This window comes from Triturus cristatus, chromosome 9 (genome assembly GCF_964204655.1).
Source record: "Triturus cristatus chromosome 9, aTriCri1.1, whole genome shotgun sequence".
NCBI classification, from domain to species: Eukaryota; Metazoa; Chordata; class Amphibia; order Caudata; family Salamandridae; genus Triturus; species Triturus cristatus.
In genome coordinates, this window is record NC_140592.1 from 789,475,960 (window position 1) to 789,501,224 (window position 25,265).

At 45.6% G+C, this 25,265-nt stretch overlaps 1 protein-coding gene across 2 annotated transcripts in view; it reads left to right on the forward strand.

The window, feature by feature from the left end:
• The window catches only part of MNAT1 (MNAT1 component of CDK activating kinase), a 574,189-nt gene that overhangs the window by 326,063 nt on the left and 222,861 nt on the right, over positions 1–25,265 (forward strand). For both annotated transcript variants that reach the window (XR_014968776.1, XM_085626176.1), the window contains exon 6: positions 5,614–5,742. Coding sequence is in view for 1 of the 2 variants with exons in the window: in XM_085626176.1 (XP_085482302.1) it covers positions 5,614–5,742 (129 nt within the window). In the remaining variant the exon portion in view is untranslated. The remainder of the gene's footprint in view (positions 1–5,613; positions 5,743–25,265) is intronic.

Here is a 25,265-nt window from a genome sequence, read left to right on the forward strand (position 1 = left end):
AAAATAGTTTTGCACGTCAGCAGCATTTTTTATTATTGCTTTTTTGGGGCTTGAGTGAGTGTGAAATCTACGGTCCTTTGCCAATGCACATATCTGGACAGAAAATACTTTGTTAAATGTTTAAATACAAAAATAAATGAGGTAACGTAGGTGTACATTTTACCCTGCAAGAAATATGTTTGAAAAATAAGCATAAACTGCTTTTATAAATAATTATTGTTTTTATTTTTCATAGTATTCTTAATGTTAACACCAGTGGAATGTAAATATAAAATTGTAAACCTTGACATTCCTCTTAACCTTAACTTAGCCAGATTTGACTTATAGCAAAGACACACTGCTAATATTTCTTGCAAAATGAAAATAATACATGAAATTGCAGCACTTTTTCCATTACTTCTGTTTATTTTTTATAGATTATGCATCTTGGTATCTAGGCTTTCACACTCTGTTTTTTTTTCTAAAACTAAGTATTAGAGTGTAATGGCGAAGCAATCTGGGAATGATCCCGGTATAGCATTTGTCTTGTTAGTCGGGGGAAATTGCTATTTTAGAAAGGAGAATTGAATTCCAGAGCAGGAGGAAATAATCATGCCCATTTAAACAATTAATCCTTCTAGCTATTTCAAGTTTGCACATTGACTATTTTTAGACTGTCAGTCATTTTGCAATTTTTTTTAACCGTTTAAATGAGAGCGATTGCTTGATATAGAGGTTTTAGGACCATATGCATCTATTTCAGGTGGAAAATGACTGAGTTAATGCGTTTCAGCCTCTACTATTGTGTGTGTTATTTGTGTGATGATGGGTTTGTGTGAAAATAATATATATACATTTTAGGGTGCAAGTTCTTCTTATTTTGTGAGGCATGCATGGGTTATGTCGGCTAGTTTAGCACTGTGTTTATTAGATGGGGTGTCTTGAGAATAACCAGTAGTTACTAACAAATGTTGTGAAAGTTTGGAACGCACTGCCAACTTTGTTCACTGCACGCTTGCAGTGATTTCTGAACTGTCCCAGGTAAATAAATCTTAGTGCGAAAGATTTCAAACGAGAGTTGCTTTGCACTTAATTTCCGACTTGGAGCATCCGATCCCTTATTCGACGTCTGCTGTCATTCCCTTCGCAGAGGTTTTGTGCGTTTTAATAATGCTGATGTAAGAACAAATACCTTTATTCTCAAGAGCAGGCATGCAACTGGTTGGGTGTTGCTTGACTTAGATATCTTGCACCAAAAATTAGACCTGTACGAATATTTCTTCAAGTCAGCTAAGCTTCAGTAATTAGCACATTTTGCATGTTGTGAAATGTACAAATACTTAGCAAATCCTGTTTATGTAATAAGAGTGTGATATTTGCCTTCTACTCCATCAAGACATTTTGTCCTCGAACTAGTTTCTCTGGTATTTTTCATGACTTTCCCGAGTGAAGAGAAGCTACTCGAGATACTGGCAATATAGTTCTAGTTAGGGGAAAGAGATGTAATGTCAAGAATGTCTGGTGTATAGTTTCTAAAGACCCCTTCTACATACACGGTTCACTTTCTTACAAAAGACTTGTTGGAGCATATCGGCTGGCCTGTGCCACAGCTGAGATATGTTAACGTTGAACATTTTCAGAAGGGATCAAAGGGAGAAGGTAGTAAAATGGTGCCAAATAGAAGGGGGAATTAGTTAGTGAATAGAACTAACTTCACTGCAACACCAACATAAAGCTCTCGTAATGCAAAGCTTTTGATTTGGCTAAAGCCACTTATGCAATGTTGACCTCCTCTCTCAAATCTTGCCCTCAAACTCTTGGTTGCAATCAGCCCTATCTTCTTCATGCATGCTCCCCCACAACCTTTTCAAATCTTACTGAGAGATGGTTTGCATCCCCTTCCTCTAATGGAGGAACGACCTTGTTTTCGTTTTCACCGCCCCATCCATCCACTTTCTTCCCAATCAATCAATCAATCATTTGTAAAGTGCACTACATACCCGCGAAGGTCTCAAGGCGCTGGGAGGGGGGGGCTACTGATCGAACAGCCAGGTCTTGAGTATCCTCCTGAAGGTTAGCAGGTCTTGGGTCTGTCGTAGGCGCAGTGAGAGGATGTTCCATGTCTTGGCGGCGAGGTGGGAGAAGGATCTCCCGCCAGTGGTTGTTCTTCGGATGCGTGGGACGGTGGCGAGTGAGAGGTCGGTGGAGCGTAGCTGGCGGTTGGGGATGTAGAAGGAGAGCCGTCAGTTGAGGTAGGCTGGGCCCGTCTTGTGGAGTGCTTTGTGTGCGTGGATGAGGAGCTTGAAGGATATTCTCTTGTTGACGGGGAGCCAGTGCAGGTTTCTCAAGTGGGGGGTGATGTGGCCATGTCGTGGTACGTCGAGGATCAGTCGTGCCGAGGCGTTTTGGATGCGTTGTAGTCGTTTGATGTTCTGCGTAGAGGGCGTTTCCATAGTCGAGTCTGCTGCTGACAAGGGCCTGGGTGACTGTCTTTCTTGTATCTGTCGGGATCCATCTGTAGATCTTGCGGAGCATGCAGAGGGTGTTGAAGCAGGAGGAGGAGACGGCGTTGACTTGCTTGCTTGTTCATTGAGAGCGTTGTGTCGAGGATGATTCCCAGGTTGCGTGCGCGGTCGGTGGGTGTCGGGGCTGCCCCCAGTGCCGTCGGCCACCAGGAGTCGTCCCAGGCTGAAGGGCTGGAGCCGAGGATGAGGACCTCCGTCTTTTCCGAGTTCAGTTGATCTTCATCCAGTCGGCGACGGCCTTCATTCCTTCGTGGAGGTTGGGTTTGGCGGTGATGGGGTCCTTGGTGAGGGAGAGGATAAGTTGAGTGTCGTCAGCATAGGAGATTATGTTGAGGTCGGGCGGTGTGTGCGAGCGGGGCCATGTAAATGTTGAACAGTGTCGGACTGAGGGAGGATCCCTGGGGTACGCCGCAGATTATCTCAGAGGCTTTGGAACTGAATGGGGGAGGCTTTTATCATCCTGCCCCTTTAGATTGTTTTGCCCAGATCTACCAAACAGAACTGTTCTCCAGACTCTGATAAGCTAAAGTGCCATTCAGTCGTAACAACACTTCCTGCCCCCAATTGGTCAAACATCAGAGCTGTCATCAGGGGCTTCAACTGCCTTTTAACTTGTTCTTTCTCTTGCCTCTTATACTGTATGTTTGCAGTCATATTGCCCTTACGACAGAAACCAATTTCAAGGCACTCCTTTTCCTCCAGTTATCTTCCTGTCCTATTACGCTCAACCTATTGTCCATGATCAGTACAGTCGAGCAGCCAAACATGCTTGCAGATCTCAGCACCCTATGCCTTACAGGTAAATAAATCACTTTAATGTATTTTCTCCAGTGATCATCTTGTAGCTCCTGGCCTTCGTTTCTTCACCTGCAATTTTGCTACCTGCGAACATGCAACAAAACTCAGTGCTAGCAACTCTCTACTTCTCCCTTTGCCCCACCTCAGAGTCCAAAATGATTTCCTTCACTGGCTTTTCATAACAGCTAAATGCAGACAGCCCTCAGATAGTGCCTTCCTTCAGTCGAGAATCTTGGAAGGTTTTACTTGCATCAGGCACTGGATGCTCAACATCCCCTATGCCCTTCAAACACAATTTGCCTTTTCTCCAGACACCATCACACTCTGCCCTCCACCAAGAGTTTCCAGCATGCAACTTGAAGGTTTCTTTACCTACCCAACCAGAGCTGCCAGTATCCAGCAAACATCAGAAAAATCGGTCAATTTCCTCTTTGAGACAGTCATGTTCAAAATCAGCTCATTGGTTATGAATGAAGAAGACCATTGTAAAGGCCTACTTGAGATACTCCTTAATTCATATTACCTCCCTATGATGGTTATCAGCTTGCCACACATAGACTTTGCAGTCAGTTTGTCTAGAAGAGCACCTACCTACCAAGACAAATAACTTAGCCAGTGCAATTCGGGAAAATAGGGATTGGGATGGAAATACACTGCACCTGGCACTATGAAATGTATTTGTGGCTGAGTGGAAAGGGATGCATGGGGAACACACTTCTGTTTTGTGCTGCTACTAAAATGAATGGCGTAAAACACTCCGCTGTTATGTTGGTCAAACTGGCAATGTTTTATCTGAATTGTTCCCATGGGGGAATGGGTGTTCTTCCCAGATGTTGAGCAATTGCTGCAGATGCCCATCTTTGTTTTCCAGTCATCCTAGACTCCAACTTTTCCAAATGGAGAACGGTGAAAGAAGGCTTTGATGCTGGTAGTACAGTGGCTTTTCAAGTATGTCATGCTATTTAAGTTGCCTTAAAGTTTTCATTCATTGGAGCAATCTTCTTGTCTGCTACTCAATTGTCACCTAGTGCCACATAAGGGATTCCGCCTTGTTTGTGCATTATTTAACCTCTGAGGGCTTGCAGCAATTTCGTCCTTACTCTGATTTAGACTCTCTCTGTACCCAACTCACCACACCATATTTTTCCTCGCCCAACATACTCTATTCATTGGTTTGTCTTAGATTTAAAAAGACTTGGATGGGGAGACTATAAGTGGGCTAACCTTGCTTGTTTTGACTTCACAGGTAGAGCGATGATTGGACTCCATTTATATGCTTTTTTCTACCTGTCTGTTCCTTTGCCTTCATTTTGTATAACTCCACCAATGGCCTACGTATGCATTAAGACCCTATCCCAGTGTGTCAATAACTTTGCCATCATAATTCCAACTATTTCACTGTGTCTGTCCCTTCTTATTCACCGCTCTCCTCTTAAAGTTTTCCATAACAGAAAAGGATTAGGGAGCCTCAGTTTCAGAAATGAGAACTGGTGCCTCTCAAGATCTTGCTCGTACATCCTAATCATGATGGGCTTACATGTTTTGACTGCAGTGCAGTGCACTGATCGCATTGCTCTGGGCAGTTGGAGAGCAAATACCTTTGGTGGCGGAAAGAGTGCTGATTGGGATCTTGAGTCTCAAAATGTTGTTCTTGTTCTCCGAACTCTTGTGTCAGGGTTGTTGTCTTCCATTGTCTCCTCTCAATGTTGCATGAATCATTTAATCTCTTAAGCAGCAACCTCCTCACGGCAGTGCGGGCACATGATCCAACATCAGTCACAAAGCGTGTTCCATAAGTGGCTCCCAGGGATTGGGCTAGAGAGTTCCATACTTGCATCACTGTGCTTGGATCATATTTATATTACGCTGGCGTATTTTTGGGAATTTCATGTTAATCTTTTTATGTAAAAGTCCAGAAATGACACCATTAATGCCCGTCGTGTAATTACACTGCGTTCCCAGCAATATCATACTGTGGGAGAGCCCGGAGCAATGCCAAAGACCAGAACACGAGCAACTGATGTGTTTTTAGAGCAATTTTTAAACTTCTATTTGTGCTTAAATATAGCGCTAAATGCAGGATTTCAATTTCACGTTATGTGTAATTTCCCCAAAAATTCATGTAAATGTGCAAAAGCAAATTACACGAATTTGGCACACCCCTAGTTACAATCTTAAAAAACCTTTCTACCAACAAATCAACCATGTTTTACAAACCAGAATACTGCAGTAAAATAATCTTCTAATTTAGATACTAAAAAAGTCACAAAAATTGGCTAATTACTGCCTTCTTTTTTCCGTCTTTTTCTAGGAGACTTCACATCTGCCTGCTGCTCTGCTTTTAGCTCAGCACAAAGACAGATCCACACAGTTGGAAATAAAGCTGGAAAAGCAGCCCAAACCAATTAAACCAGTCACATTTTCTACTGGCATCAAAATGGTAAGACTCCTTTCGTTTTTGTTAACGATGCAACCATCTTAGAAATACTGCATTTTTATTTGATGTTAACAATATGATTAAACTGATATGGGCTCTGTATTAGACTGAGAATATTAAACTCTACAAGTACCAGATTACTTAGTGAGGCAAGGAACAGTACCAAATAAAGGACAAGTGGTACATTTTTGAGGAGTGTGCTGCTTGAAATTACAAGATTTTCTATCTCTGCCTGAAGGTGCAGGTAAAGAGAAAGCATATAGCCATTTTAGAAATGAAGGACAAATCACTGGGGTCAAAGAGGAGGAGGAGGAGCCGCAGCAGTAGTTGCTAGTGAGTTAGGGGCCAATTTAGCGTGTGGCTGACAGGGTACTCTGTTGTAAAGGCTACGCCATACTCTGTCCATCTGCCATTTATTTGAGTCAGATGGACTACAAGGTTTACTTCAACCGAGTAAAATTTACTTTGTCTGTGTACACCTTCCTCCAAGGAGTATGGGCTACCCCAAAATAAGCCATCTTAGCATCCACCCTATTTAGAGTGAGTGGTTGAATGGCTTTTAAAAAAAAAAAATGTTTAACTGTCGTAACTGGCAGCAATATCCTGGTGGTAAGGGACAGTAAAACTGAACAAAATTACCCTAACACCATGAGAGAAAACCCCCATGTTGTTGGCGCCTTTGATTGTTTCTTTTCCAAAAACAAACCACTGTTTTGGGAGTTTGCTTTTAGATTTGTTTTTTTTTTAAATGTTAAGTTTGGTGTAAGCATCCGTCACCAATCATGGACAGACACCAAACGTTTAAATGGCTTTGTATGAACCACTATAACAGCATCTCTGCATCATTCATAATATCTAATCCTACCAAGTTTTAACCAAAACCAAATGATGAATTTCACAAGACGGACAGTAAAAAGAATTATACAACATACCTTGCATTTAACCACCTTCTGGGACCTCCACAACATTTACATATTAAAGTATATATTTTAGCAAGAAAACATCTTCATCTTTGGACACACTTTAATGCTACATTTCTTTTAATTTATACATTCCCCTTTACCCCACTACATATCTTTTAGTTTATGCCACTCAACTGAATTTACAATATGCGACTCCACTTTACAGCACTACAGTACACGCCTCTACATTGTACGCTAATCCACTGTACATTCTTCTTCTCTACTCAACCCAAATGGACCTATACACGATTGCAATGTCCACCACTATACTGTGCGCTATTATAGTGTTCCCTGTTGTATTCTAATAAACTTTAGTGTATGCCAGTTTACTGGACGCCCCTAAGCTGTACTGCTCGCACCGTGTCGCTATATCACGGTACCCTTCTCCAATTTACGCTGTTCTACTACATGCTATTCCACCGTGGCCCACTTGATGGTACACTACTGAAGTGCACTATTTCACTGTCCCCTATTACACTCTACGCCACTCCATTGTACTGAAATGCACTATACACCACTGCACTGTACCACAATTGATTGTATGCTTTCACTTTACAAGATTACATTCTGTGCTACACTGCTAAACTAAACTTCACTGTAAAAGATCACAGTCTACGCTTCTATAATTAAACCTATTGAGGTGTACGCCACTGTACTGTATGATACTCCACTATATAGCACTCCACTATACATCTAAACAGCCAATGCCACTAAACTAACTCGCCCCTTATGTATGCACTACCTATACCCTTGGATATCACCTATGTTACAGCATGTGAAATTATTGCAGTAAATAAAACAATTTTGACATCAGAAATTATATTATTAGCCAGAACACAGTGCATGGTACAGTGGGGCGTTATAGTTAATTTAGTGTGGCGAGTGAGGCGACCAGACTGTGTAGAGAAGTGCATAAGTGATATTAATTGAAAGGTGCTACGTAAGTATAAATGTGAGTTGGGTTTGTATACCAAACCTGAATAAAGTTTTCCTAACTTTGACTTATATGTAACATTTTCTGCGTGTGTGTGTGTGCGCGAGTGTGTGTGTGTGTGTGTATGTGTGTGTGTGCTTGTGTGCATGTATGTGTATCTTCTAATCATTTTACTACATAGTTAGAAGAGGTGAAGAGAAAATATGAAGGACTAGAACTGCCAAGATAAACATCTGCAGAAGGGTTTAGATAAGCAAACAGTTTCCAGTAGTGTAGGATTGTGTGTGCTTATTTAAGAGGCCTGGACCTCTTCAGGGGGATTGGTGAGATGTAAAGTAAGGCAGGAAGGGTATTGTATAAGGGACAAAGTTAGGGCTGAGGCACAAGAGGCTCTTTGTATTTCTGGGAATAATATTAGTTCAGTTGCTCCGAAATTAATAATTTCCTTTTTCGGCCCGCATTATTTCCGATAAACCTTTTTTTTTTTTCCAACTAATTAGTTCATTGTGTGGTTTATTCGTTGAAGGTGGCTGGAGAGGGGAGCGTTAAGAGTTTTTAAACACAGGCATATTAGTTCTTCTTTGCTGTCTCAAGTGCATAGGGTGAATCTAATTCTTGTTTCAGAGATTTTATTATATTTAAACTGTGCCAGCAGTTTTGGTACGGTTTTAGAAGTGATCTATACCCATGGGACATTTTCTGATGCAGGTGCAAATCCTCCTTACCACTTAAATTAACGATGTCATACAAACAAGCACTGACAAAACCAATATGTCAAGGTTTCGCACAAACTGTGCTTAAAACGACAATCCAGTTAGTTGAGGGATAGATAAAAAGGTGCATGAAGACCTTTATTGAACTGTTATTATTATAAATAATATGTTTTTGCCTCGCAATGGCCAAGGTTCATCGTAACCGAAGATGGCATTCTGTTTATGTAGTACAGCTAGCAGCTATAAGTTAGCATGGTCGCGCCATACTCTCTACAAGGACTGAAAACATACTTCGTTCATACATTCTTAGGCGATAATCCAGCTACGACTGTTTGACTGTATTAGCTGTACTCTTAACTAAATGCACTTTTATTCGCTAACCATTTTTGACTTAAGGAGAGGTTAGGCGTGCTTTAAATATTCATGCATCTATTTGTTCCGTGCATTTTGCTTTTTACTTTAGTGTGTGGGCTCTCTGATTGTTCAGACTGTAACCTAAATGTCATTGCTTGTGGTTTTCTTCAATAATGGGTATCCCAGCATGTTGATTGAACTTCATGTGGAAGGTTGAATATTTTGCTCCTTTGGAAAACGTCCTGGGCAGCCTTTGTTTTGATTCGGGTGTTAGACAACTTCAGACAGGCACGCGCTTCTCTAAAGCTGGAGGTCTCAACTTTGTGTTTGAAGTGCAAGGCTGATTGAGCATATTTGAAAGCAATCAGTCATAAATCACTTTATCCGCGCCAAAGCACAGGCTAATGTCTGAACAGCGTAACTAGTAGCAGGATTACCATGGAACTATTATAAGTCAAAGTTCCAAAGAAAACTCGGCAACATTTTTGCGACCAACTGCATTCTTTTCAGTACCTTGATATGCCTGCCCTTTCTTAAGAAGTTGAGAACGAAGTCTTATTAAGGGCCAGTCGTTGCCCAAGGGTGTAACACAGGCCCCTGCAGCTCCTGTGAGGCCGGGTGGCACCTCTAAGGGGGCCTGTAGTTCTGGATTCTAAGCTCTCCACCTTTGTATGTACTCCTTGGTGGCCAACATTCTAATTCAGTTGGTGGTGGGCTCCGTGTCTGTCAGAGCGCTGGCACAGGCTCTCCAGAACATTCACATAGACCTCTTCTACTACTCGGTGTTATTTTCCTTCACGACAGCCCCATTGCAATAGAAAGTATATGCATTTCTGTGGAGTATGGGAGTCTCGGGACCTGACCCACATTTTGCAGGGGGCGCTGTCATTTTACGTTACACCATTTAGATTCTGTTAGCAGACAAGGCTATTGAGAGTGGATCCCATGCCAGGAGATGTTTTGTGGATATGTGTTGAGGTTGTGTAAGTTGAGTTGTCTTGCACTTGTGAATAAGGTATGCGAAGTGGGGGTAGGTGCTGCATTTAATTATTTTTAAACTTTATTGATTTTTCACGTAAATACACTTAATTTTAGTGAACTTTTATACGTTGTGTACAAGTTGTGTCTGTTTGCTCACATATTTCTCTCTCTGTTTTGCCCCTCACTGTGTGCTCCATTTCTCTCTGTGCGACTGTAGAACCATGCTCCATGCTACCTGTCCCACTGTGCTTGAAATCACTGTACACCCCTTCTATTAATTGAATAAATGTTTCTCATTACACCATCCTTCTGTCTGCCCCACCTCTGCGTGCTTCCCCATATTCTCTCTGCCTTTACTGTGTATCAAAACTCTCTCACTATAGGCCTCACCTCTCTTTGGACTTCACTAGTCTCTAGGCCTCACCCTACTCTTGTCCTGCCTCCCAGTGTGTCACACCCTCTCAATGTACTCCATCTCTCCATGAGCTACCATCTGTCTGTGTACAATCTCTGTCTGCGTCTGATCGCTGCACCATCTTTCCTTGCCTTCATTTTTGTGTATCCTCTCTCGAGATGAAAGCATCTCATGTTGTACCCACTTCCCTGTGCCCTTCTCTCTGGCTCTATTTTTTTCTGTCACATGTTCGCTCTTTGTCTCTTGGTCTCTTTCTCTCTGAAACACATCTCTACATGCCCCATCTCTCAATATAATTGTTTTAAGGCACTCCACTTCTTCCTCTCATGCGGTTATCTCCTTAAAAGGCATTTTCCCGTATTTCACATCACCACTCTAGATTTTCACAGAGAATAAGAGACCAAAAGTCTCCTCTTTTTAGTACAGTTGACTTACCTCTATGGAGCAGAGGCCGAACTCAAGAGTCAATCACATTGGAGTTTTATAGATGCTAATATCTAGTGCTGGTGTTATGTGAGAAAGCAAAAGACACACAATTGATGGACAGAATGCAGAACAAATCAAAACATTCTCCCCCAGTCAAGAGATCTGGGTTAAATCCATCATTATTTTGCTCACCATGCCACCCCAGTTTAGACCTGGCCATATGCAAATCAGTCTTGACCCTGTGCCTCAAGGGAACAGTCCAGCCCGAACTGCCAAGTCAGGTCCTCCCTGGACCGGAAACAACATCCTAGGACCGGTTTCGGGGTTTCACACCTCTTCAGCCAGGATAGCTTGATTCCAGTGGCACAGTGAGCCCAGGACTAACGTCTGAGCATACCTGGCGCACTTCGGGCGAGAAAGCAAAAGACACACAATTGATGGACGGAATGCAAAACAAATCAAAACATTCACCCCCAGTCAAGAGATCTGGGTTAAATCCATCATTCTTTTGCTCACCATGCCACCCCAGTTTAGACCTGGCTATATGCAAATCAGTCTTGACCCTCCATCAATTGTCTCTTTTGCTTTCTCGCCCTAAGTGCCCCAGGTATGCTCAGACGTGAGTCCTGGGCTCACTGTGCCACTGGAATCAAGCTATCCTGGCTGAAGAAGGGTAAAACCCCGAAACCGGTCCTAGGATGCTTGTTTCCGGTCCAGGGAGGACCTGGCTTGGCAGTTCGGGCTGGACTGTTCCCATGAGGCACAGGGTCAAGACTGATTTGCATATAGCCAGGTCTAAACTGGGGTGGCATGGTGAGCAAAAGAATGATGGATTTAACCCAGATCTCTTGACTGGGGGTGAATGTTTTGATTTGTTCTGCATTCCGTCCATCAATTGTGTGTCTTTTGGTGTTATGTGAGGGCACAACTGTGGAGCTGTCTAGCGAGCCACCTGCTTGCCAATGGACATCGCCATCTGTCGGGTGACGTCTATCCAGTATTGTTGAATGCGGGGGCATGTCCATAGAATATGTATGAATGTACCTATCTGGTGGCAGTGTCGTAGGCAGAGCGTATCCAGTTGTCTCCCCAATTTGCACAACAGTTTTGCATCAAAATAGACACGATGCAGAATTTTTAGCTGAACGAGACGAAGTCGCATCGGCATTGCCACCTTGCGAGGGGAGGCTAACGCTTCAGTCCAGTCCTCGTCAGTCATTTCCCCCAAGTCAGTCTCCCAGCTAGCCCTCAACTTCCGCATTGGGTCGGTCCGGTTGTTAATTAGCTTCTTATACATCAAGGAGATAGCCTTGCGGTCCATAGGGTCCAGCAGCAGCCTATCCTCTAAGGGAGAGGAGTCTGGGAGGGGGGCACCAGCGGGAAGGGCGCTATCGATAGCATGGCTAATTTGAAGGTATCAAAAATATTCTGACGGTGCGAGCTGGTATTTGAGCTGGAGCTCCGCAAATGACGCCTTTTTACCTTTGATCCAGACGTCCCCAACCGTGGAGATGCCGATAAGGTCCCATTTATCGAACCCTGCGCAGATACTCAGTCGTCCCAGGCTATCAGGCTCCCAGAGTGGGGTGGCCTTAGTCAGCCTCCCATACCAACCCATGCGCCGCTGGACCCTTTGCCAGATTTCTACCGTTCGGGCCGTAGGGCCGGTCAAGCCTAGATTTTTGTGGTTTGAGTATAGCGCTCTATTATATCCTCCCTTTCCCAGTAGCCATCGATCTGTACGGAAATTGGGATCATCGCGGGGTCCAAACACCCACCGGTTGATTGCGATCAATTGCGATGCCTGGTAGTAAAGGCGTATATCCGGCAATCCTATACCTCCATCATACCATCCCATGGTAAGTTTCTGCATTGCGATTCGAGGCGGTCCGCTATCCGATAACAGGTCTCTAAGTGCTGCCTCAACCTGCAAAAAGTAGGATTCGGGGATCGAGATGGGCGTATTCTGCAGGGCGTAGAGAAAGCGTGGGAGGGCCAGCATCTTGAATAAGGATGCATGACCCAAAAGTGTGAGGGGCAAAGTTTTCCAATGGACCACGTCCGCCCTGAACCTCTGCAATGGGCCCGATAGGTTACGATCATAAAATAGGGTTGGGTCTAGTGTTATAAAAATGCTGAGGTATTGGAAACCCTGTGGTGCCACCGGTATGGTGTAACCCCTGGGACTGTGTGGTGGGTCACCCCTGAGGGGGTACATCAGGGATTTGGACCAGTTAATCTGGTAACCGGAGTGGGCCCCAAAGAAATGGAAAATATGGAGTACACGACGGAGCGAGCTAGATACAGCAAAATTTCGTCCGCATATAAGGAGATACGGTCTTCATGGTCTTCTGACCATTTAAAGCCTCTGATCTCAGGGTCACCCCTGATCCAGACTGCTAGTGGCTCAAGGGCCAAAGCGAAGAGGAGTGGTGACAACGGACAGCCCTGTCTCGTGCCGCGGCCTAGGGGGAAGGAGCCCGAACGATGGTTGTTAACTGACACGTGGGCCTTGGGCAAGTTATATAAAAGTCTGATCCATCCGATCAGCCGTGGCCCCAGCCCCACACGAGTCAAGACTGCAAAGAGATACTCCCAGGCCACCGTATCGAATGCCATTTTGGCATCAAGCAAGAGTGCTTCCTCTTTGAGTGTCGTCACCCGACCCAGTGCCCCGTGGACCCGGCGCAGGTTGCGTGCAGTGTTACGGCCTGGCATAAATCCCGACTGGTCAGGGTGGATCAGTGCCGTGAGATATGGAAGCAGACGATTAGCAAGCAGCTTAGCTAAAACTTTGGCCTCCACGGTAATCAAAGAAATGGGTCGTTACGATGCGCACTCATCCGCTGGTTTACCAGGTTTGCGGACGACCACTATGGGGTCAGTACGGATGTCTGCTGGGAGGATGCCCGTTTCATAACACTCATTATACAGATTCTGCAAGTGGGGCGCAAGCTTCATAGCCATGGGTTTCAGGAGCTCTTTCGGGATTCCGTTGGGGCCCATGGCCTTGCCGGACCGGACATCTTGAATGGCTTTTTGGATCTCCTCAGCCGAGATATCTGCCTCCAGGGCTTCTTTATCCTGCTGGGAAACACATTGCATTCCGATAGTGGCAAGGAGATCTGCCGCCCACGGTGCTTGTGAATGTTGTGGCTTAGTATAGATTTGCTCATAGTATTCAGCAAATATTTCAGCAATGTTTTGGGGGTCAGTGGTCAGCACACCATCCGGCCCTTTGATCGCGCCCACCCATCGCGCAGATGATTCTTTACGTTCCAGCCATGCCAGAAGTTTACCGGTGCGCTCACCCTGGTCATATATTCCGTGCCGGGTAGCGAGGGCACGCCGGCTGGCATCCTTAAAGAGCAGTTGTTTATAATCTTGTCTCTTAACATTCAGTTTGTGTTGGGTCTCGTGAGCAGAGATCTGCGAAACATCGCGCTCGAGGTGAAGTATCTCCGTCTCCAACTCGCCTACTCGTCGCCTACGCTCAGCTCTGTGTCCAACTATCATGGACAATGCTCTACCCTTTATCACCACCCCATACACCCCCCAGAGCGTCAACGCCGATGCCACAGACCCAGTGTTTTCCTCAAAGTAGTAATCAGTGTCTTGCCGCAAGGAATCCCTAATGTGTGGGATTTTTAGCAACCAGGGCTGGATCATAATGGGTCCAGGTTGCCTTGCCCGACGGGCTCCGAAGATAGCTGTTACCGGGGAGTGGTCTGATACTCCCCGTGCTAAGCTTGCGGACTCCGTGAAGTGCTGAATCTGTTGCACCTGGGTGAACAGGTAGTCAAGCCGTGAGGGACTGCCATGAACGCCAGATTGGAAAGTGTAAATTGTATCTCGGGGGTGTGACCACCTCCAAACGTCTACCAGTCCCAGAGCGTCAGTAAAAGTGCGTAGTTGCGAGCCATGCGGAGAGTCCCCACCAGGTGGAGAACGGTCCATGGTACCGTCCATCGTTAAGTTAAAGTCGCCACCCATTACCAGGGCACCCTCGGGCAAGGTCATCAAGAGCGTCCCCACTTCTGCTAGGGTCGGGCGCTGGAGACCCGGAGGGGCATATACGGAGAGCACGTTGAGGACCCTACCCTCCCAGCTGCCTGAGCAGGCCACATACCTACCTTGTGGTTCGGACCGTGTAGTGTGAATCACATAGGGGCAACCCTTACGAAGGAGGATCCCCACCCCTCTGGATCCCGAGGTAAAGCCCTAGTGCGCTACCATACGATACCCCTTTCTGTCCAGGGCCCTACATGAGTTGCCTATGAGGTGGGTCTCCTGGAACAGCACTAAGTCTGGTCGGTGACGGTGGAGATATTGCAGCACTATGCCCCGTTTAATTTTGTCCCCCATCCCATTAATGTTCCAGGTCATGAGGCTAAGTCCCTGACTCTTCACCATGAGATCTCAACAGTAGTATGATGGAGTGATCGGAGTGGCTATTGTGGGGGGGCCCTTCAACCACTGCTCTAAATACAGTACGCGTCATCCTACCGCCGTTCCTAAGAAAGAAAAGGATGAAACCAGTAGCCTGGAGGTAAGTACACCTTACAACGTGTTGATAGAGAATGCCATGTAGCACTGCTGCAGTAAAACAATAAAAAACATCACTCCAACTAAACCAAATCAAGCAACCCTGCCTCCCTGCACAAAGGGACTAGAACCGCCCGCCTCCCCCAACTTGCACAGTGCCTGTCGCCCCCCCAGGAACAAGTCGAGGAAACGTGAGCTGCCCCACTCCCAACATATTGACTTAAATCTCGTAGGTTCCTTCCCCCCCGCCCGACCAGTCTCACTAGTATAAAAAACTCGTAACTCAGTCTGGGTTATTAGATCCTGTCAAACAGAGCCCCATCGTCGCGGGGCACATTCAGCAATAGTAACTACACGATAAGCAGCTCCCATGAATATGCGGAAACTGAGGAAAAAACAACACTACAGCGGTGGAAGCCAGGCAACCAACCCCCCATTGTCATACGTAGAGGCCCATGGTGACAGCGTACCAAAGGGGTGAGTGCCTCCCACGTCCCGGGACACACCCATCATTGTCACCCCGACATCATGAGAGCCACGAGACCGCCACCAGATATGTTCCAGGGAGTTCCGATGGGGTAATACAAACAATGTACCATCTTACCACCGTCCAGAGTTAGTGTTCCCCGGTTTGACCCTGGGCATCAGAGTCTGAGTGTGAAGGAGATAGTCTCTGCTGGCGCCAATCATCGGTCCTATCCGCCGCCGAAGGCCTCTTTTTTTTTTTTCCTTTTATCCATAGCACGCCAGCCCTCCAACCAGTCCCAAGCATCCTCCGGGCGTGTAAAGAACCATGATTTTCCATCGGCCTCCACCCGCAACTTGGCAGGGAACATCGCGTACTTAAATTCCTGGTCACAGAGCGCTCTTTTTACCTCCAGGAAGCTGCGTCGTTGTTTCTGGACTCTTAGTGTAAAATCAGGAAAGAATGTGATTTTGCTGTTCTCAACAGTAAGGGGTGGGGCCGCCCTTGCACATTGAAGGATGGTGTCACGGTCACGGAAATTGAACACTCTGACAAGAAGTGGTCGAGGGGGCGCCCCCGGACGAGGGCGACCACCCGGCACTCGGTGGGCCCTTTCGATCGAGAAACAATTTGAGAGACCTCGGGCTGTAGATGTTTGAGGACCAGGTCCTCGACAAAGAGGTCCGCTGCCTGCCCCTCCGCGTTTTCCGGAACACCAATAATGCGGACGTTATTCCGGCGCATCCTGCCTTCGTAATCATCCAACTGCCGAGCCAGTAATTCGTGGGAGGCACGTAGGTCTGCGACCTCTCGCATGAGAAGGCCAGTGTCGCTGGTCAGTTCTTTGGTTACACTCTCCACAGCTCCCACACTTTCGGCAATCTTCCTCACGAATCAGACCCACATCAGTGGCCACGGTGTCTATCCGTGCTTTGAGGGACGCCTTGACAGCCGTGATCGCATCTAGGAGGTTTTTGTTCGTCGGTTCTGCCTTGCCGTCCGAGGCCGGTGTCACGACCCGCTCACCGCCTTGTTGGTGTTGCCAGGCGAATTTCTCCAATTTAGTTTGTGCCACCGTTCTATTGTTCCGCCCGGTTGCCATAATCACCACTCAGGTGGCGCTCCCCGGCCTCTGGGCGCAGCCGCTACTCCCCACCGCCCGCAGTGGACTACGCCACCCGGCCTGTCGGCTTTCGCTGGATACACCCCAGTCGGGGGGACACTCCACCAAGGCTCACGAACCAAGCAGTGGGTCAAGGATAGGGCCGGCTCCTGCCCCCGCACACCAAGTTAACCTCCACAATATTTTGTTGTCCCAGCTGGCACTACCGTCCCGGGGAAACCAGGCGCCGTCTCCAACCAACCTGTCACTGAGCCGAGTCGTACCCGGAGAGTCACAGTTCCATAGGGTAGCCCGCCGTCCCGCCGTCCCGCAGTCCACCCAGAGCCCACTCCCAGCCGGCGTCAGAAGCCCTCCAACCAGCAGGAACAGGGAACCGTGGGCCTCACCGCTGGCCACCACACGTCGCGCCTGGATAGCACAGTAGAGGAGTTGGGCACACCCCTGGATGTCTTCGCCCCGGTGGGGTCTCTCCCAACAGCGCGGACTGGTCCACCACCAGACCGCCGGGGTAAAGGAGTCAGAGTAGGGGGCACGCTCACACCGCCCGGGGCCAGGGCGCCAGCAGCGCCGGAATCGCCGTTATCCGACCGTCGGCGGGACCCGCAGCGTCAGGGGAGAGCCTCCTCAGCAAGCCGGCCAGGCAGTCGGGTCTCCCCCACTCCAGCAGGGCCCCCACAACAGTCAGCAGTGTTAAAATGCCCCGAGCGGCGGGGAAGTCCATCCGTCCGCACCGGGCCTGATCGCAGCACCGGCGCAGGTGACAAGTCCCAAGCAGCAACCAAGCAAGCAGCCAAGCAGGTGTCAAGTCCCCAGTCCTCACTCCCAGGGGAGCCAGGCCGCCACCACGGACTCACGCTGCTTCACTCCCCGGCCAGGGTGCGCCCTCCACAGCTAGTACACCGACCAGATCACGTGGCACGGAGCTCCATCGCGGCGCCGCATCAGATCGGCCTCAGCTCCGTCTGCTAAGTCGGCGGGAGTCTCCGGGCCACAGGGGACGCTCAGGGCAGGGGCGGGCCCAATCACAGTACGGCTGGAGGCGCCGATTCGAAGATCTCCGCCCCCCCGGGGCGACAGGCCGCAGCCGCAGCCTCGCATAGTTTCACTCTCTGATCGGGGCGCGTCCTCCACAGCCCGGCCGCCAGCTGGGGCGCGAGGAACGGAGCTCCGCCCCGGCACCACCTCCGATTCACCGCCAAATTTTACAGCAGGGTCGGCGGGAGCCCCCGGACCACAGGGGATGCCTCAGAGCACGGGTCAGGAATGGGGGGACGAAGGAGACCGGATATTGCAGGAGTGGTGCTTCAGAGCCTCACTACTGAGCGGCCATTCCCGTCGGCAGCAAGCCACGCCCCTTGCATGCAATTCTTGCCTGTACCTTGTCCCAGGTGTTACCCACAGTGGCTGACTGTCAGCGTGCATACTTCTTCAGTGTGGGGTGTGTGGTCTTACAGCACCCAAGAAGGTTCAGCACATAGGTAGACTTCTAGCTGTTGCAGGCCTTCTCTTTGGTTCCTCTTCAGTGAGACCTGGTCCTACAGTGCTTGAGGAGCTATGCTGCAGACAACACTGCCACTTAGCACAACCGTCTAGTACACTGGCAAACGTGGCACACAAGAAGGCAATATATAAAAACTATTGGTGCCCCCCTCATCCCGGGGACTAGACCGACGTAACCAGTTCCTCCAGTGACAGTTTGGAAGTGCTGCCGGTTGAAACAGTAGTCTGAGGATGGGCCCATGCATTATTCCAAATGAGTCTTTGGGCAGTTGCTTACATACTGCACTTAACAAGTGCTAATGCAGTTTGCATTACATTTTTGCTGAAGCTTCCCAAAGCTAAGGTCAAGGCATTTAATCATATCCATTGAAAACAACTTCCTAAATAAACAGGCTACAAGCAGTTAATTTTAGTTCCTCCTATAAAATAAGCTTCAAGTTCTACATAGATCTGGACATTGGTACTAGCACGGTACACAGGCTCAGCCACCATGTGCAGCTAAATATCTGTATAAAATAATTAGTGAAGTTGCTTGCTTGCCTCCACATGTAAAATATTACTTAAATTATACAAAGATTTAACAAATGTTACTATCCTATTATAGTTACAAATGCACCATTAACACTGCATTTATCCCAACTCCTCTTGTCAACCTATGGCCAGAAAACCAATGTCTCTCAGAGTCGTAGGATTTTTTCATTGTTATACCACAGCAACTCTTCCAGCAACTGCCATGCTTTCTAAGGTACCCTCATGTGACATTGTATTCTGGCGTCACATAGTAATTATGGGCCACGTGTACGACCGTCAGATTTAGTGACTTGCAATTTGCGATTTTTAGCAAATTGCGAGTTGCAATATCGGATGTACATACAAAACTGGGGTCCAAAATGCAACTCGCTTACAAGTCGCATCACGATTACTGAATTCGCAAATTGCGAGTCGGTATCTGGTCACAAATAGCATTTGAGGTCGTGGACACAATTTGTGACGGCGCATTTCAAAATTGCCTTTTCACTTCCTAAAACAGGTGAAGTTGTGACCCCGGAGAAGCCTAGACAGCAGCCAGAGTGCAGTGGGTAGTCCTGCTGCACACACCTACAGTACATCGAGCCTCCAAACAAACCTCTGCAATGGCTAGTCGACAGATTGGAAAGGCAGTAGGGGAGGGACACCGGAAATTGTAGTTCTCGCAGAGGGAACTGAAAATTCTCACATAGGAATGCTGTAACCATCCCGAGCAGCTATTTGGTCGTGCTTCGCTGACTGTCCCGTAGTCGGAGAAGCGAAAAATATGGAGGGAAATGCAGCAACGTATCAATGCCCTGGGAGTGGCTGACCAGTCCATTGAAGAAATAAAAAAGCACTTCCTCTCAGAGAAGGAAAGAGGGAAGGAAGAAGAAAAAAAAGCAGCAGAGGAGTTTTTTTTTTTCTTTTTTTTCTTTTTTTTTTTTTGCTGAAAGGGAGAGGGAAAGGGTAAAGAAGAACAGAGGGAAGAGAAAATCGGAGGCAATCAATAATAAAGATAAAAGAGGGGAGCTTAAGATATGGGAAAACCACTGAAACAAGGAGGCACGGCCACAAAACTCGATATGGCAGCATGGTCAAAAACTAAAACTCGCCGAGCCTTGGCAAAAGAAAGTTCACGACTAGCCACTAAAGGAATCAGAGAAATTAATATCAACCCTCCAGGGCTCGACAGCACTCTGGAAAGCTCAGAAGAAGAACAACCTTCTATCGTATCTCCGGAAACCGAGGTGATAGGGACTGATCCAGACAATATGGTTTCTGACTGCCCAAGGGCCAACTCCAGTGGGGCTAAACAGTTCCCATTATTTTTCAAAAAAGCTATCCCCCCCCCATCACCCTTGATAGAATCAATCCTAGACTTATCTAAAACTGGGCCAGTCGAATCAGTACCTCTCTCAGTAGTTCAAGTTTCCCCAAACGCAGAAAGAACTCAAATCGAAAAGGATATTGTCCATCAAGTTATCCCAGAAGCCGCAAAGGATCAAGATCAAAGCCAGGCAAGCTATCAAAATCATGAATCTAATACATCACCAGCAGCAGTAGATCTTCTAGACCCGGAGTCAGTGTTACTGAACGCAACCCTGCCTAACCCCCAGGGAGAAGCTATAACTGGGGGGACAACTAATGTCACAGCTGAAAGGCAGAGCTATCCTGATCAGACTGATCAGACGTTTGATGCTACTAGTACACATCAACTGGATGTCGGGGACATGCTGAATTTAATATTAGATGAAGTTCGTGAAATTAAAAGGACCCAGAAACTGGAAATCGCGGCTTTACATGCACGTTTGAGGAAGATCGAGGAGGTAATGTCCGGATTCCCTGTCAAACTTCAGGAGGCTGAAGCCCGGATTTCAGTGTTGGAGGACCAAGTCAATATGGTTATGTGTGAAGTGAAGGAAGCGACAAAAAAGAGGAAATATCTGGAAAATAGACTGGAGGACATTGAGGGCCATTCACGGAGATCCTTAAGATTAGTGGGGGTTCCGGAAGGCATTGAAGATTCGCAGACGCTACAATGGGTTAATACATTCATTAAAAAGACCGTGCTTCCAGAATTTGAAGGGGACCTCCCAATTACCAGGGCACATCGGGTCCCTGCACATCCCTTCCCGAACTCTACTATGCCGCGAACAATCCTGCTGAACTTTGCTGATTTTCGAATCAAAGAGAGAATATTGATGAAAGCTATTCAGCAGAGAAAGTTTTCCATCAACGCAACTTCAAAATGTCGTATATTTGCAGACATGACTGCCTCAGCAGCGCGAAGAAGGAAGGGATTTGTAAAACTCCTCCAGTTATTTAAATCTCATGGAGCCCAAGCCTCAATAGCTCAGCAATGAAAACTAAGAGTGCTAGTTAAGGGCAAATTTTTTCTTTTTTCAGATCTGGAGGAGGCTCAGGCGTTACTACAGGAGATTTCGCAGGGCTAATAATTTGAAGAAGAGCCTCTCGTTATAAAGGAAAGTAGGGAAGGGGTTGTAATAGGGAGGGGGGGTAAGAAAAGAGGGTTAAAAAGAACGGTACAATGGCATTGTATAAATCTGTTTTCTTTGGGTTTTTTTCTTTATGGTTTTGAGGCTTTGTTGGGGGGGTCACAGGGGTTGTAGGGTCACCAGGGTGTAGCACCATGACACCCATGATCAAAGAAGGGAAGGGTGAAATGTGGCGGGCGTGGTTGGGGTATCCACATTCAAAGGGGTGGCAGGGAGGGTGGGGTGGGAGGGGGGAAATTGGAGCAAAAAAGAAAAGGAGCAGGAGTAAACGACATAGAAATTACATCATTAGAAACTTAAGGTCATCTGTAATAAGAAATCTAAATGAATTTTAGCAATTGCAAAAACTTATCAGTCAATGCCAATGGTATGTTAAATAAGCAAAAGTATGCCGCGCTCATAAAATGGTTAATTTCATCCGACCCCCAAATAGTATATTTTCAAGAGACTCACCTAAAATCAAATTCTCCCAAACTTTTTTTTACCCAGATTTTTCTCCCACGCTTTTTTTGCATCAGCTGGTTTGGCTCAGAGGGGAGTCGCAATTTATCTTTCTAGAAAAATACCTTGGGAAATCCTACAAGTTCAGAGAGACACACAGGGGAGATGGATATGGGTAACGGTTAAATTGCAGGGAAAAATGTTTAATCTTGTCAATTATTACGGTCCGGTTACCGATGAGACTGAAAGCCTGATCAAAATTCATGAGTTTTTGAGGGGAGCATCAGGACAGAATATAGTAGGAGGGGATTTTAATTTCATACAAAACCTGAAGAAAGATACATCAAATAAAAATAAAAAACAACTAAAACCAAATACTTTAAGGGTTGTGGAGGCCCTCAAAAAAGAATATCAACTGGTAGATCCTTGGCGACTTTGGAATCCTGAAGAAACAAAGTTTACTTGCTATTCATATCGCTTTGCAACTGCATCTCGAATCGATTTTTATCTTATATCAAGATCCCTTCAAATTTTAAAAATCGATAGTGGGTGCAATTCTTTTTCTGATCATGCCAGAATTGAACTTACGATTGCAATAGATGATGGGAAAGGGGAGCGGCCGAGGTGGCAGCTCGACCGCACTCTCCTCCAAAATCAGGACTGGGTAAAGGATTTCAGGGAATGGATATTGGAATTTTTTAAGTTAAATTTAAACACCGCTGATGTGTTTTCGGTTTGGGGTGGGTTGAAAGCGGCTGCCCGTGGTCAGATTATCGCCTATACGGCAGCCCAGGCAAAAGCAAGATTGCTTAAAATAGCTCAACTCCAGGCTGCAGTCGAAAAAGAACATATTCTTCGGGACCGGAAATGTCCCAATAAATTAGAACAGGCAAAAATCATCTTGCGGGATTTTTTCGTCTTAGAAGAGATCTGTAGTTCCAAAATGTACCAGCAAAAGGTTTATGAAGAAAACCAGCTAATAGGTAAATTGTTAGCAAATGCAACAAGGAAAAAACAGGAGTCAGCATTCATTCTACAGATACAAGACCCTCAGTCCGGTCGAGACGAAGTTGACAGGGAAAGGATCTCACAGATTTTTGTCAAACATTATCACAGTATTTACTCAATGGAGTATTTAACAGGCGACGATATGATTTTTAATTATTTTTCCAACATCGCAATTCCTAAAATTTCTGAGAGTCGGTTTTCCCAATTCGCATTAGAGATTGAAACATCAGAAATATCAACTTCTGTAAAAGAAACAGCCGGGGGAAAAGCATGTGGGCAAGATGGATTTCCCATCGAATTTTATAAACTATTCTTAAAAGAATTGCTGACTCCTATGAAACAACTATTTAATAACATCAAAGAGGGAGGTCACATACCGGCAACATTTAAAGAGGCGATAATCGTGTCATTCGTAAAGAAAGACAAAAATCCCGAAAACATTAATTCCTACCGGCCCATAAGTCTTTTAAACTCCGACTATAAAATTTTAATGAAAATCTGGGCCAAACGTCTTACTTTTGCGGCTCAAGAGGTGATTAATAGCGACCAGACCAAATTCATAGCCGGTAGATCCATGGCAGCAAACACCGAATTCCTAATACAAGCTTTAGATTATTTTAATACCAACTCGACTCCGGCATGTATTGCTATGGTAGATGCCGAAAAAGCTTTCGACTTAGTTAATTGGAGTACCCTGTTTTTTACCCTAGGACAGTTTGGATTCCCTGCCCAGATTGTTGATATGCTACCTAACATTTATCAAGGCGCCTCGGCCCAGGTTTTTATTAATATGAAAACAGCCGGCTCGATAAAAATTAATAGAGGGACCAGGCAGGGATGTCCCCTCTCACCGTTGCTTTTTACTTTTTTTAGTGAACCTTTAGTAATCAAGATCAGAAACAATGCTGCTATTCGATCTCCAGTTTTCCGAATGTCCAAAATAAAATTGTTCGCCGATGACATTATTTTATATTTGATGCCCAATAAAGAAAATATAGAGAGTGTGTTAAGAGAATTTAGAGAATTTTAGCAAATTGGTGGTTATAAAATAAATTCTAATCAAACAGAAATACTCGCATTAAATACTGACCTAAATTATCTTCCATCTGACTTAAGGTCTCAAGCTGCCAACAAAGATCCGATTAGGTATTTAGGAATTTACATCAACTCCCATTACCATCAGCTGTTTGAATTAAATTACATCAGGATGAAAGATAAAATCAAGAAACTTTTCGATCAATGGCTTTTATTACCACTCTCAATTGTGGGCAGGGTATCCCTAATAAAAATGTCAATACTTCCGCTGCTCATATTTTTATTTTGTAATATCCCTATCAAAATCAAGTTCTCCTTTTTTAAAGAAATAGAGACGATGTTCAGAAGTTTCGTATGGGGGAGAAAAATTTCTAGGGTTAAATTGCCAATAGTACAACTATGTACTGCACAGGGCGGTTTGGCCCTACCAGATGTGAAAATATATTATGAGGCCGCCTTTTTAGACATAGTGGCGGGACTGATGGGTTCGACATATAAGTGAGATAGCTTCTTTTTGGATAAAATGCTACAGGAAAATGGCTCCAATTTACAAGTGTTCCTAAAGACTTCCAAATATCCCAAAAAAACTCGATATAAGACCTTAAGGGAATATTATTTCAGACTTCAGTGTTTTTAAAAAAAAACAGACTCCTCCGGCATGCAATTTCTGAGTTTGAGGGAATGTTCGATCTCGGGCTCCAATTGAACAAACATCATCTAATTAATTGGGAAAAGTGTGGGCTAAAAGAATTAAGACACTTCTCTATTTTGAATAGAATGATCTCGTGGCAAGAGGTGATGACTAGAGCAAATAGCCCGAATAGACCTACTTTTTTCGAATATTTACAAATCGTATATTTTATAAGGAAAATACTTGGCATTTTTAATTCTCCATCCGAACTAGCGGTAGCCCTATATGGGGCCAAAATAATGGGCATAGGGAATTGGTATAGGCTGCTACATCGACGGAAACAAATGCCATTGGTTGAAAGCCACCTAAGAAAAATAGACCACGTGACACAATGCAGTCTTCTCTGTAAGGACTGGGAAACGATCTGTCGTTTAGGCAATAAAGCTTTGCGAGCGGCTAACTTTTAAAGGATGGCCTTTTTATCACGATGGTTAGCTTATCTGACTCCGGAGGCCCTGGGGAAAAGATACCCGGAAGTAGAAAATAAATGTTTTAGATGTCTTGCTAATGGTCAGGGTGGCAGGTACCATATTTTCTTTTCTTGCCCGAAAGTAGAATTATTCTGGAATACAATTTTTGAGGATTTGGGAAGGGCAATTGGCAAGAATATACAGCCCGAGGCCGAATTGGCTTTGTTTGGCATCTCTAAAAATAGAATAATATCCAGCAGGGCTGAAGAGACCTTTGTATTTATTTCTTGTACAGTTGCCCGTTCCTTAATCCTACAGAATTGGAAGTCCACTGATGCTCCCTCTCACCTGAAGTGGTGGATGAAAATGAGAAGAACTTGTAATTTTGAAAAAGCATATGCAAGCCGGGTGGGGGCCATTAAGAAATTTGAGAAAAACTGGAAGTATTTTAGAGATCTGGAAAAAGATAAAGGAAATTGAACAATGTCTTGGCTAT